Genomic DNA, 15,529 nt, shown 5'->3' with positions numbered 1-15,529 from the left:
AGGACAGCCAAGACTATGCAGAGAAACCTCGTCTTGAAACACCCCCAAAACCCAAACTAAAACAAAAACCTATCTTTTCTCCCTGTTGATATGATGCTTCACATTCTTTTCTTTCCAAATGTAAAGTATAAGTTCAGCCTGCTTAAAGTGTTAACTCAGAATGTTTACAATGGGATTTCCTGTCTCTTGCCAGCATGTACCTTTAATTGCATGGTCTATAATCTTGGTCAGGTGGTAGTTTTTTATACATACACATACACATACATATACACACATGTATATTTCTGACCTCTAATGCCAGCACTATAGTTTTACTAATAATGAAGTTAAACATTGTCACCTTCTGGCAATATAGTTAGTCTAGAAGTAACTTGAGAATTAAATGTCCTATGCCACAATTGTGTATTTTTGCCACTAACTCAACATTTCTAATAAAAATGAAAAACATACTCTGTAACTTGGGGCTGGAGAGATGGCTCAGTGGCTAAAAGCACTTACTATTCTTGCATGGAATTCAGGTTCTGTTCCCAAAACTCATATGGTGGCTTAAAATCCTCACTATCTCAAGTTCAAGGGGATCTAATACCCACATCTGGTGTCTGGGCACAGGCATGCATGCAGTGCACATACGTAAAGGCAAAATACCCATACACATAAATAAAAATTAATCTTTTTTTAAGACCTCAAAGCAATGTTTTATGTCTTGATTTTAGTTATTGGCACTGGTTGCTTATAGCAGTATTTTGTTTTTTCTGAACTTATAAGCAGAATTATAACTACTTGGGGAATAGACACAGGGTATGTAGGAAGAGATTTGTGCTTGTGAGACAGTATTGTATATAACTTAAATATATATTGTATATAACATAAATTAATATGCGATTTGTATTTATAAATATTCTGCAAGTTATTGGGGTGGATATTTAGCTTTGTCGTTACTTTGCCCTCTAATGGAAGACCTGGGTATTTCCTGTTAGCTGTGAAAGACCCCAAGTTTGCTCCCCATATCAGAAGGGATTTATTGGTTCTTTCAGAAAATAACCATGAAACCACCTTTCCCTTCTTAGTTCTTAGGGAGTTATTTGCTCAGCAATAGTTAACGCAATAGGAAACCAGACCTAGAGTCTTAAGTTATAGAAGCCTTCATTGTAAAAATGTTTGACAAAAACTGAGCCAAGGTGGAGTTTAGCTTCATAATCTAAATTGATACTTTTTTCATGAACATTTTATTCAAGAAATAAATTTTAGTTACAATATGTATTTATTGATGCTATGATTTTTACTCTTAAGTTGAAAAATAGTATTTGCACGTTGGAGTAAAAACAAATCAACTAAAAATAGGTACATTATACTAATACTTGTCTCGTTTCCCTGTTCCATTAGTCTCTTCATGGATGTAGTTTTGTTATGCTCTTGTCTTTCCAGAAATGGATGAACAGATGTAAAGCTTTCTTTGAAAATGTACATTTATTAGAGTCATGTAGGCAATTTTGTCTATAATTTCACAAATCAGTACTTAGACTGCTTCCTAGTATTTTCTCTTTCTAATTTTCTTTCTTTTTCTTTTTCTTTTTTTTCTTTTGTAAATAGGTGAATCTTTGATACATACATTAAGGTTTCAGCCAGCCATTTTACATAGTCCTGGTTCAAGTAATTTTCCAGGGCACTCCATTGCAATTTTCAGCTTTCTGTTTTTAAAACAGTGTCACAAGTTGGACAAGTCAAATGAACATTGACAGATTACTCGTAGTTAAAAAGTAAAACATACTTAATAGAAAATATGTTTAGCTCTTTGAACTTTCCAAAGAACAGTAGACTCTTTCAGTATGTATTTGTTGATGGATGTAGGAGTCATCCCTGGCATCCTCTTAGCCAATAGCAGACCACACACTGTGATGGTCCGTCCTGTGAGATTCTTTTGTAGAGTAGCAATGTAGTTTATGTGGTCTGTGGATGTATGTTATGTTGTTTGCACAGTATGCAAGTGCATTCCCACAGAGAAGTAGCACATCACTAAATTGTACACTCAATTTGTGGTGCTGTGTGTAAAGCAAGGCAGCAGTCAGAACCTACAGAGTATAGAAAAATGACCTCTTCCAATAAAATTCATAATGAAGTATTTAGGAATAGTCTTAAGAAATGGGGAAATTATTTTAAGAAGTTTGTGTTTGACTAGGATTATAATTCAGTGGTAGAGTGTTTGCATTGCATTTCTAAGATCTGCTTTCACTATCCAGCACAAAAACAATGAGACAGAAATCTGCAGTATTGAGAGCTCTTGATATTTCTGAGTGATAACATTAATACACAGGTGTTGATTCATCTTTAATTAGTTTACAAATTTCTGCTGTTTCTAAAACCCTTTGGAGAACTTTTGGAATTTGATGGAATGATCCCTAGGATGATTTTTAAAGAAGAAACTGATAACCTAGAAAATAGTAGCTCTGCTACCATATGAGATGCTAAATTATACTTAAGCTTTAAAAATGACATTTGTTTATTGGGGAGAGTGGGATGTGTATGCCACTGTGCTCTTGTGAAGGAAGCCTGGTGGATAGCTTGTGGTGTGGGAGTCGGCTCTCTCTTTTCACCACAGTGCTCCTGGGGATTGAATTACAGTATTAGGCTTGCAGACAAATGCCTTTGCCCACTGATTTATTATGCTGGCCCTGGATTGTACTTCTAAAAAAAAAGGTTATAGTGATCAGAATACTGTCGCACTATTTTAAAAGTTTATATGTGAACCTATAGGAAGAGGAAATAAAAAAATACTTTCCACAGATGGCTGTTTTGCCTGTGTGTCTGTATGTCTGTGCAGCACATGCTTGAAGTGCACAAGGAGACCAGAGAGGGCATTGGCTCCCCAGGAACTGTAGTTGCACATGGCTGTGAGATGCCAGCTGTTCTTAGGAATTGTACTTGGGTCCTCTGGAAAAGCGGCCAGTACTCTGAATTGCTGGGCCATTTCTTCAGCCCAGAGCAGATGTTTTTGAAATAAGACTATCTTGCTGGTGTAGACCCTTAACTATAGTTATGGTTTATAACTTTCATAGTTATGGCACTATGAAAATTAGTTAAGTATTTAGAAATTAGATGTATATCCTATTCCTTTCCACATAAATTATAAATATGAGTTAAGTGTAAAAAAGTGAGAAACCGTTTCATAGACAAGAAATATATGTGGCATACATTACCTCTTTTAAGTGGGAAGTGCCCATTAAGCAGAAGGGATATAAGAAAAAGAAGTTAGAGAGTTTGACAAATGAACTGTATTATGTTAATAAGGAATGTAAAATAAAACTGGAAATAAAAAACAAGATAAGTCATAAAAATAACATTGTATCATTTTTCATTGTATCTTCCTTAAAAATATAGACAGCTACAGGTACTGTTATCTATTGGGGATTGGATTAAGCCTGTCATTTAGCAGATGCGTCATCATGTGGGAAAAGTGGGTCTGGAGCAGGCAGAATGACTTTCGTTTTCTTGTTTTATTTTTACTTGTGAAATTATGTGTGTGTATGTGGGGTATGTGTATGTGAGTGCCCCCATCCATGGGTGACGGAAGAGCTCGCTGAATCTTTGGGAGCTCTGGTTGCAGGGAGAGCCTAACATGGTGCTGAGGACTGCACTCTGGTCTCCTGCTAGAACAGTGTATGGCTTAACAGCTGAGCTCTGTCTGCAAAAACAGCTTTTGAAAACGAAGGCCATTTGGCTGCTAACGGTGGGTGGGGAGTAACGTAGGCATTTATATTTTGCCTTTAGCTTCATTTTGAATAGCCATTTGTAATTGTAAGATGTGCTGTTTAATGGTTTGTGTTTGTAGCTTGGTGTTTCAGTCCGTTCTCCTGAGCACTGTCAGGCATTCTTTTGTAAGTGCTGTCAACTAGACGTAATCGGTATTCTCTCCACTTTGTATATGAGAAAACTTTCAGAAAAATATCTTTCACAAGATGGTATTCAATTCTCTGTAGGAGTTGCAGACTGATGGTGCTAAAAGGTGGCTTCTCAGTGCTTGAAGAATGAGGTCATTTGCCTTTTCTTAGTCTCTATTTACGAATTTAAAGTGAAAATCATTCAGGGCTGGAGATACGGCTCAGAGGTTAAGAGCACCGGCTGTTCTTCCCGAGGTCCTGAGTTCAATTCGCAGCGACCACATGGTGGCTCACAACCATCTGTAATGAGATCTGGTGCCCTCTTCTGTATACATAATAAATAAATAAATAAATAAATAAATAAATAAATAAATAAATAAATAAGTAAATAAGTAAGTAAGTAAGTAAGTAAGTAAATAAATAAATAAAGTGAAAATCATTCATAGGAATAAGCTTGCCTTTGAAAGTGCAAACAATTTATAAAGTGCAAACCAATAGTAATGTTTGTAATTATGTGGAGAAGGGCTGTCTACTACACTAGAGGCAGTGAGACCTGGGAGAGTGGAGCAGATGAGTGAGGCAGGCTAGAGTCTCACAATAGCCAGCTTTACTCAGAGCAGCAGTTTATACTCTGAAGGTTAGGAAGAGTCCATGAGTTAACTGTACAGTCATGTGGCAGAAACGTTTTCCCATAGAGGCATAGACACAAACAAACACCCAGTTGTAATGAGTAATTTGAAATAAACTCACTCCTATCCACCACACCTGGGAGGAGCATGAAAGCACATTCCAAGAACAATTCTGTGTTTTGAAGAAACTGAGGTCACAAGACTCTTGTTTTCTTAAGAGTGTTTTCATAGTCACTAATTCTCACAGGACCATTCTTGGACTAGGTTTTCTGGTTTTAAAGTTAATTTTGGTCTGTGGTTCTTAGCTTACTCTAGGAGGGCTCTTGCTCTTTGGGAATGTGCTCTATAATCTCGGAACGTTGTCTTAGAACAGAGCACTTTGCTTATTATACAGAATAGTTGCACAGTTTCAAGAGTGTTAAACACACTGATTCCTGATTCCTTGCTACTATTACTGTAGGACTGGAATGACAGGCCAGAGCCTCCGAATGAGGAGGAAAGTCAGGGGTGAGAGTCTCTTAGGAAAGTGTATGTGTCATTGGTTTTGTGGCAAACTATATTTAAGCATTAACTCTCTTAAATTTATAATGTTAGTTTTAGGTTGTTTAGTAAGCTTTTATATGATGCATATCCTGTTGATTTGAGTTATGTGGTCCACAGTAAACTATTCCTTTAATCAATTATTTTCCATTATCCTCAAGTTAGTATATATCAGGGTAGAAACTAGGTTAAGCATATTACAGTTTTGGGGGTAGTGGGATGGGTTTGCACCATGGATCAGATCCAGGACCACTGAGCCACATCCCAGTCCACGGCACAAATCTTAAGTAACTTCAGTTATAAATGTTACCATATATATGTAAGTGCTTAATGGTTTGATTTTAGAAAGTTGGTTTTTGAACTTTAAATTATTTTTTCAACAGGAGAATCTTATATATGTGGCTGATCCAGAATCTTTTGAAGTAACTACAAAAGATATGGATAGTACATTGAGTCGAGCATCTAGAGCAATAAAAAAGACTTCAAAAAAGGTGAGCTTGGGTGAAATTCTGGACATATTTCTAAAATGTGTTTTTTACATTAAGTTAAACTAATACTTCAACACCAATAAAAGAATCATCTAGAGCTGCTGTAAGGACTTGACTTCTCTATCTAGAAGCCAAAGGGGCTGGGCCTTGAGACATTTATAATCCTACATCTGGGGCGGCGGAGTTAGGGGTACTCCCGGAGTTTGACGGTCAGCTAGTGTAGCTTGCTTGATGAGTTCTTTGCCAGTAGAGATCCCACCTTAAAAGAAAGTAAAAGGTAGAAAGTACCTGGTTACATATCAGTGATTGCCCTGCAGCAAGCTTTCTTTTGGGCCACCAACCAGCTCTCAAATAAAGACACAGAGACTTATTATCAATTATGAATGTTTATTATCAATTAGGAATGCTCAGCCTTAGCTTATGCTTGTCTCACTAGCTCTTATAACTGAATTTAACCTGTTTCTCTTCATCTTTGTTTTGCCTCAGGGCTTTTTACTTTCTTTCATTCTGTATGTCCGTGTCTGTCTGTCTGATGGCTGCCTGGTTGGTCCTGGGAGTCTCCCTTTGTTTTCTCCCTCATTCTCTCCTCCCTTCTCTCTTTTCTCTCAAGCCTAGATTCCTCCTCCTACATTTTCTCTCTGCCTGCCAGCCCTGTGTATCCCTCTATTGCCTAACTATTGACTGACTGTTCAGCTTTTTATTAGACCAATCAGGTGCCTTAGGCAGGCAAAGTAAAACAGCAACACATCTTTAACATAATTAAGCAAATGCAGCATAAACAAATGTAACACATCTTTACATAAATATTCCGCAACATAAACAAATGTAACACATCTTTGCCCAGTTCAAATAATATTCCACAACATTGCCCCGTGACCTGCTTGTGTGCACGTGCAGGCACACACATATGCACACACTGTCAGTAGTCTACAACAAAACTGTTCTACAGTACTCGGAAATGACTCATAGATTTGATTTCAGTTCAGTGGCATCTTTGTCATAGCACTTACAACTTGCTGTTGGCATTCTTGTCTTAATGACTATTGTATGAATCAGACTTGTGTTGAAATGTACTGTTGGTGTTTTACATAGAAATCCGTGTTCATTCATCTGAAATAATGCCAGAGAGAGTTTTCGGCAAGAGCGTATGACTGAGTCAGGAAACAGGATCTATCCGTGTTTTCATCTTATGTTGATAATGGGGCTTTTAAAAAGTAGAAGTTAGCTGGCTGTGCTTGTGCCTGCCTTTGATGGCAGTACTTGGGAGGAAGAGGCAGATGGGTTTCTGATGTCTAGGACTGCCTGGCTTATGAAGAGAGACTCTGCATCCAAGATAGATGGATGGATGGATGGATGGATGGATGGATGGATGGATAGATAGATAGATAGATAGATAAAGTAAATAAATAAGTAAGTAAATAAAAGTAGGGTTTCAGAGAGCCAATGGACATCTGTCTTAGGGTTTCTCTTGCTGTGAAGAGACACCATGACCACAGCAACTCTTACAAAGGAAAATGTTTAACTAGGGCTGGCTTACAGTGCAGAGGTTCAGTCCATTGTCGTCATGGTGGGATAGCATGGCAGCGTGCAGGCAGACATGCTACTGGAGAAGGAGCTGAGATTCCTACATCTGGATCCACGAGCAACAGGAAGTGAACCGTGTCTCATACTGGTCATAGCTTGAGCATCTGAGATTCCAAAGCCTGCCCCTACAGTGAAACACTTCCTCCAACAAGGCCACATCTCTTAATAATGCCACTCTATATGGGCCAAGCAGTCAAACACAAGAGTCTCTGGGGGCCATTTCTATTCAAACTACCACAAAGCCTTATGGTTTGCTGCTCTATTTACAAGGTTTGTTTTGTCTCCTTTGAAGGGGAGACTCTGTGCTATCTTTGCATAAGCTTTCACTTAACACTGTAACATAGAGTAGGTAAACTAGTTAGATCACGATTCAGAGGAACTCCTTCCCTAGCAGCAAAGAAACTGGGTCCAAGTGGCTTTGGAATGCACAACTACACTGTGACAGAAGAAGAGAAGAATCATGGGTTTATTTAGCTAAGGATGTAGCATAGCGATGAGTGTTTTTTTTAAGTACATAGAAATCCTGGGTCCAATCCCAGCACTACAAAAAGAAAATAAATAGAAAGCAAACCCTAAACTTCTTGTGTCTCAGGCTGGCCTTTTCCTTCCACTGGACTTGAGTGCTCCAAGCTTCATTTTCTCACTGCTGTGCCAAAGGGAATTCTACCACATCTATTTGTGGAAAATGATATATTTGGCTTTCTTTGTGTGGAGATATTTTTATGGACCATCTTAAGTTTGTCTAGCTAACTAATACTAAGTCTTTTTAAACTTCAGGTTACAAGAGCATTCTCTTTTTCCAAAACTCCCAAGAGAGCCCTGCGGATGGCTCTTTCATCATCCCACAGCTCAGAGGGAAGGAGTCCTCCCAGCAGTGGCAAACTGGCTGTGAGCCGTCTGTCTAGCACGTCATCCTTAGCAGTAAGTATTGGTTCAGTAAGCTAAAGGACTAACTCAGGTGTGGAGAGGTGATGAACTTCTTTTGACTTATAAAGGAAGCAGAAAAGGTCCTTTCTTTTTTACTTTCCTGCAGGAGGGTCTATGTAACCTTAGTTGTTATGGAACTTCTGTGTAAACCAGGCTGGCCTCAAACTCAGAGATCCACTTGCTTCTGCCCCCCACGTACTGGGCATGCGCCACTACACCCAGCTAAGAGCCTCTTTAGTGAGTTAGGTACATACCTACTATGTAGTTTACTGGATGTGAGATTTTACTGGCATCGAGACATTGTAATTTTCATAAGAAAAGAAGCATGCTTTGGTCTGGCTTTATCGCTTTCTTAATGTAAATGTTATGTTTCTATTTGATAAGTTCCAGTAACATAGGACTAAGGTTTATTTCTTTTTCAATTGGCTTGATGAGTAGAATGTCATCTCTACAACTAAATACTTTAGAGGGGTCTATGGAATTTAAAATCATGTGCAAATACTTAAGTGTTCCTAAGCAATCTGCATTCACAGTGTTAGAATGAACTAGACATTTGTAACAGTGTCACATCACCAAAGTATATGTGTTCTCATTAAATGATTATTAACCCACGCTACTGAGGTTAAGGAAATCACATGGCTGTCACTTCTTAGCTATACATCACTTGCAAGCTTCTGAGTTTTTATGAACAAGAGGTCGATAATCCTTACATGAGAGAACTGAATTATATATACAATCACACCTGTATGTCATGTGTGCTGCATATTCAGGGATCAGTTTGGGTAATAGTTAAGCATGTGAACTCTGAAACCCAAGTTTTCAAAACCTTGTTTTGCTGTTTACTAGTGTATAACTTTTGCAAGTTTTATTAATGATCTGTCTCACTTTTACTGTAAAACAAATCCAAAGTAATGGTGAGGGTGAAATTAATGTATATTAAATGCTTTGAATCTGGCACACTGGGTTCTCTAGTATTAATGAGTGGTTAGTTTTGTGTCAGATAAAACTAATGCAGATAAGAACATAATAGTAAAGTTATTTTTAAAAACTAGTTAAAGTCTTCAATACTTCACAGAGTTATAGCCAAGAAAAGGAGTGTATTTACATGCATATGTGAAGTTGGCTGGAGTTCTAGCTGATTTGGTGAGTGTTTGTCTTACATGCACCAGGCTGTGGGTTGTTCTCAGCACCATGCTAACGAGGCACACACCTGGAATCCCAGCATGCAGTGGAGTACAAATAGGACCAGAAGTTCAAGGTCAGCCTTGGCTGTTTAGCTCTGTAACAAGTTTGAAGTCAGCTTGCCCTATATGACCCCGTCTTTAATAAATACCAAAAAACTTTTTGGAAAAAAAAAAATAGGTGTGCAAAGTTACAAACACAATGCAGATAAGCATTTGCTTGTTAGATTGTGACTTTTCTTAAGGCCAAAGTTTTATTTGTTTTTTCATTGTAGCCAATGTAAACATGGTTGCCTTTAAATACTGGTAAGTGGGTTTTATTATTTTTTTTTAGAAGAATTGTAGAAAATGTATGTTATTTTTAGTAATTTTTTTATATAGACATTATACATAAGAAGTACCTAAAACATCTTGAAGAATTCTAACAGATGACCAGTTATGTTTCCCCAAGCAGTGTACTTGGATTAAGCATGTTCATGTCCAGCACTCAGATCCCACTCGTGGGCACACTCGGTATTCCTGGTTCTCTTCTGTGCAGCACTCTGCCTCCTGTTCCAGTTCTTTACAATTACTAGAAGGAAATAACTATGTTTTCTTTCAACTTTTTCAAATTTCAACAAATGTTCTTCCCAAGTCACCTTTGACATTTGTGAAGAATTAGGAACTATGCCAAGCAGTGATGGAAACAAGCCTTGTGAAGTTTCATGTGAGCTTTTTGGCTCTTTGAAATTTATATTTGTAGAAAAAGAAAGAAAACATTCTCCATTGAATCACGTTATGTGGGATGTGACTTTTTTTTTTTTTTGGTTTTTCGAGACAGGGTTTCTCTGTGTAGCTTTGCGCCTCTCCTGGAACTCACTTGGTAGCCCAGGTTGGCCTCGAACTCAGAGATCCGCCTGGCTCTGCCTCCCAAGTGCTGGGATTAAAGGCGTGTGCCACCACCGCCCGGCTTGGGATATGACTTTTGAATTCACAACTTTATTATTGCTTTGACTCTATAGTAAATTAGATTAAATAGTTTTTGCATATTGCCAAATAAAATGTTTTTTTACAACAGAATTTATTAAGTTCATAATAAGCAGGTTCCATTAAAATTTTTCTTTAGAAAACAATCATCTAAAGGAGTGTGATATAATATGTAGATTCTTAAATTTATGGCTATTATATAGTAAATCATAAAAGTTTTACCAGAGGAAGTCACAGAGTTTGGCTGTTGAAGTCATTAGATTTTATCACTTGAGTGGTAGTACCTTATTAATTTTGCTTTTAAAGCTATTTATTTTACTCCCTTTTGGATGAAAACATAGAGCCAGTTATCTTATAGGCTCTGAGTTTAGATGTAGTCATTCATCTGCATTTTAAAAAAAGTAGACTTTTAGTTTATTTTGATTATACTCACTTGGGTTTTATAACCTTCTGCATGTTTTTCTTGTTATAGTTTAAGATTCTGATGATGATTAACTTTGACCTTTGAAAGAATAAGTTTATATTCCTCAGAAATTTGATAATTACTGTTACTCAGAAGTGCTGCTGTCCTGTTCGGTTTCACATGGAGTGAAATACACACATGAGCATACACACATATACATAGGAGTTGTGCATGTAACAGAAACTTGATGACTTACTGTTAGGTTATTTCCGTGATGTGATTTTTATCCTTCCCAATTTTGCTGTAAGAATTAAGAAAAGGGGTCTGGAGAGGGGACTCAGCAGTTAAGAACATTTCCTGCTCTTTCATAGTACCCAAGTTTGATCCCCAGAACCCACCTCAGGTGGCTCGCTCTCGCAATCGCGCTCTCTCCCTCACCCCCCCCCCCACACACACACACAATAAGAATTAAGAAAGAACCAGTTAGAAGGCTCAGTAGGCAAAGTGTTTCCTGCCGAACCTGAGGACCCATGTTCAGTCTCTGGAAGGAGAGACCTGGCTCCTAGAAGTTGTCCCTCCGTTCAGCATGCAAGTTCCTCAAGTGTTTTATCTTTTAACTGACTTACAAAGTCTCACTTTTAACCTGTAGCCCTGAGCCACGAGTGCCTCATGGAGGAAAGATACCAATGCGATTAATTACTAAGCCAGTATCTTCTGGGTAAATTAGTCAGTCATCTAGCTTTTGTTTCAGAATGCTAGTTTTAATTGTGTTTTATTCCTACTCCATTCCTCTGATCTTAAGTTTTATATTTAAAGAGTTTGGAACTGTGTCTTGATTGTCATGGTAATTAGTAGAGGGTGAGATTGGTAGGCATGGCACTGAGCTCTGCTACAAAGGTTTGAGGGAAAAAAATTGAAGTGTGTTTGTCTTCTCTTTCACAGGGCATTCCATCTCCCTCCCTTGTCAGCTTGCCTTCTTTCTTTGAACGAAGAAGTCACACATTAAGTCGATCTACAACTCACTTGATATGAAACTTAACCCACGGGACTTCATCCTTCAAAAAGATGCTGACATAAATGGTACTTCTAATGAGCACTTGGTGAAAGTTAAAGAAGATAAGTAACACTAACCAATGCCGTTTTATGTTCTTGAAAACCTACGTTTACTTACATTTTTCAAGATAATCCATGTAAAAAAATATATTGATTTTTGATGTAATTTATCTCCGTTTGACGCTCACATCTGAAGACCAGTAACTTAAGTTATTCATGATAATTAGTAGCTTTGTAACCTGATACAGTAAACTTATTGGTGGGTGTAAAATACTATTTGTCTATTTGTATAGTATCTTGAATGAATTTTTGAAAGTACATATTTGTGTATCTCAATTTATACAGACTAAATGATAATGCAATACTCACTGAATAAAAACCTCTGACTAAATTCTAGGGCCTTAGTCACATGTATTGTTTGTGCTTAACTGCTCTTTTGCAGTTTATTTTCTTTTAAAATAAAAGATCTAGCACATGAATTTTAAAAGATACACCCGTATTAACCGTATAATTAAGATTGTTTGAAAATATTTTTTGCAAATTGAGATAAGGACAGAAAGATTAGAAAACATTGTATATGCTACAAAGACAGATATTAGTATGTACTTTTAATTGTTTCAGAGACTTTACTTTTATTTTTTTTGTTCTAGCTACTATCAAATCTTGCTTTAGTTTTGACTACTGTGTTGAATTTTATTTCAAAGGAGAAGACCATGGGGAAACTGTTAAGAATTGCTTCTGTTCTCCATACAGTCCTGAAGTTGCCTTCAGTTTTGCTGACCTGCTGTGAAATGCATAGATATTATGTGTGGTCAACTTTTTTTGTGGTCATATCATTAAAAATAAGATTGGAAATTTATTGTCAAATACTTTGTAAATCTGCCATTATCTTTTAGTATAGTATTTCTTAGAGTCAGTAATACTGAATGATGAGGTTCCTGTGCCAGGTGTATTATTTCCTGCTTGTCCAGGGGTGTGTAAGTCTCCTTGTGACTTAACTTTCAACAGTGTGCTTTAATAGTTGAGTTGACTGTGGGTGTATGTCACTTCACAGGTTAGTATACGACACTGTTTTGCTGTATTTTAAAAACAGTTATTAGCAAGAACTTGTAAATAAATAGCTTAAAACACAGTTATCTTTTATGTGTCCTGTCATTTCTTCAGAGAAATCGTCATAGACAAATGCGGATGCCTCCTTAGTCTCTGGACTCTTTTGTATTTAGCTTATTCTCATATGTTTCACTGATGTTTTTGAGCATTTGTGTATACTGGGCTATCTATAGGATGAGGGTGTTTATTGTTTTATTGGAGATGGAGTTATCGCCCTCCCCACAAAGCCTGAATTTTCCAGAGAGAAGAAATAGAAGTTATGAACTTGGAAAACTATCAGGTGTACTATCAAAAAAATAGTAAGCAAATGGTAAATTTTAACTTAAAGGCAACTCTGCCTGGCCCTTATCACTAACTATACACTGTAGAGCATTGGTATGTTCCATTATCAGATAAAGCCAGTTTGTATGTGCACTTAATGCATTAAGATTCTGCATCATGCAGAATTATCAGCAACTTTTTCCTCTATTGAGAAAGTAACATGTTTTATTTATTACAAAAGCCTTTAGAAATGTTTTAATGCTTTTAGAGCATCAGATAGTGTTCTTTTAAGAATGCAAGGGTGGTTTAATATCAGGATATTTGTTGATAGGATTTATATTGACAATTTTAGGATGAGAGATATATTCATCAATCACCAAGTTTCAACGTTCTGAGGACCACTTGTCAGCATAGCTAAAGCAGCTGGATTCAGAGTGAATGTCATAATGGGGACAACAAATGTGCTGCCTTTGTTTGCTTTTGGTGCTGAGGATTAGACCTACCTCCTCTTATTGAGTAGACTAACTCTACCGTTGCGCTATCTAGGTCGCTAGCCCCAGCACCAAGCATTTCTTATGAAATATAACAAAGAATAATAATGCTAATATGTAAGCAAGAGGAAAAGAACAATGTGGAAGATCTAATGGCTTTAGGGAATTTGGTGCCTTGGGCTGCATATTGTTCTGGAGATGGTACCTTGGGAATGTGAGTGGTGTATGTATATGTATACATATGTATGTATGCATGCCTGCATGTATACACGCACACACACACCCCTACCTCACATAAATCCTAAAATGTTTCTGCCATCAGAAATAGCTTTGGGCATATCACACTGTTTTTTGAGACAGGGTTTCTCTGTGTAGCTTTGCACCTTTCCTGGAACTCACTTGGTAGCTCAGGCTGGCCTTGAACTCACAGAAATTTGCCTGGCTCTGCCTCCCAAGTGCTGGGATTAAAGGTGTGTGCCACCACTGCCCAGCCAGATCACACTGTTTAAAGCAACAGAAAATGCCTGACTTGAAGGCAAGAGTGCAATTAAAGTAGGAGATGAAGTGTGAAAGAGATGAAGCAAGTAGAATCTCTTGGCTAAGAAAATAATAGGTCAGGATAGAAATACACACACACACACACACACACACACATACACATACATGTGTGCTCAGCGCCTGAGACATGGCTCAGTGGTTAAGAGTGTTCATCATGAGGACCTGAGTTCAGACCCTTAGAACCAGTGTAAAATCCTGGCATAACTCTAAATGTACCTATAACCTCAGCCCTGCGGGCAGAGACAGATGGATCCTGGGATCTCACCGGCTACCCAGCCTAACTTAAAGGCAAGCTTCTGGTTCAGTGACAGTTGTATGATATTTTGTTTGTGTTCTGACAAAGCTTGCCTGGAGATCAGATCTTGAGCTAGCTACTAGTTAAGGTGGACCAACCTTAATAATATTCTTCCCAGGGGCCCAGAAGCAAAGTTGTGAACCAGAAGAGAAGCTATGAACGTCGAGAATTATTTTTGGGAAAAGCATCTATGTATACTGAGCTCTTTTGTCCATTTATTTTGTTCCTCTGGGATAAAATCCTGTTTACAAACATTTAGTTCTGCTCTCATGCTTAGCTCCTTTCTTGCCTGATTTCTTTCTACGTTTATCTACTGTCCCCTCTATGTTCTGTCTTAATTCTCTCATCTTAGTTCTGTCCCATCTTGGTTTTTCTCATCTCACTCTTCCCCATCTGGTTCTTCCCCTTCAGGCCCTTCCTCTTCTTCCATTCCATCTCATTCTTCTAGTTCTCCATCTAGTCTCCAGTAGAAATCCTCAAAGTCCTCTCTAAGTCTCTGAGGTTTACAGTTATACACCCAAGCAATAGCAGTCCTCTAGCTAAAGCAGGGTCACCAGACTTGAATTCTTACAGGATCATAAAGGCAGATGAGAGTTTTCCTTAGGCAGTGACTATTGGCTTTGTTTTACAACCCAAAAGAAAAGGAGGAGGTCAACTGAGAGCTAAAATCAGTTAATATATCAGAAAAAGAATTTATGTGCTCAAAGTACATTCCTAGAAGTGGTTAGGTAAAATTGTTAGGAGTCTATAATGTTAGTAAGGCTGTGTAAGAAAGGAGGGTCTCAGCTTAAATTGCACGAGAAATAAAACTATCCGCCTCACCTAGGAGACAGGCGTTGTTTCCATAAGGGTGTTAACTTAGTTCAGGAGATCATTTGGCCTTGGACACTTGATAGGTATTTTAGATAAATACACTGTTAGGAGTTCTAGGAAGCACAAATAGCATACAAGAAAATGATTGTAGGAATTGGCTAATATATATACAAAAGCTAAAATATCACCAAGACTTCTTAAGCCATGGCTTGACCTTCAGAAAGTCCTTGACCTTTCCAAGTAGTAGCTTTTGTGATAGTAGCTGGATTCCATTACATTTTCTTGTGGATTGAAGCACTAGTTAACCATAGAGGCCAGGCAGTGGTGCCACACACCTTTAATTCCAGCACTTGGG

General features: G+C 37.8%; 1 protein-coding gene across 1 annotated transcript in view; it reads left to right on the top strand.

The window, feature by feature from the left end:
- Ect2 (epithelial cell transforming 2) overlaps positions 1-12,778 on the top strand; it is a 61,612-nt gene extending 48,834 nt beyond the window's left edge. The window contains 3 exon segments of the mRNA XM_037206504.1: positions 5,428-5,535; positions 7,894-8,037; positions 11,536-12,778. Coding sequence (XP_037062399.1) covers positions 5,428-5,535; positions 7,894-8,037; positions 11,536-11,625 — 342 coding nt within the window. The 3' untranslated portion in view covers positions 11,626-12,778.
- Positions 12,779-15,529: the final 2,751 nt, after the last annotated feature.

This window comes from Peromyscus leucopus, chromosome 6 (genome assembly GCF_004664715.2).
Source record: "Peromyscus leucopus breed LL Stock chromosome 6, UCI_PerLeu_2.1, whole genome shotgun sequence".
In the NCBI taxonomy this organism is placed as follows: Eukaryota; Metazoa; Chordata; class Mammalia; order Rodentia; family Cricetidae; genus Peromyscus; species Peromyscus leucopus.
This window is presented reverse-complemented; position numbering and strand designations above follow the sequence as displayed.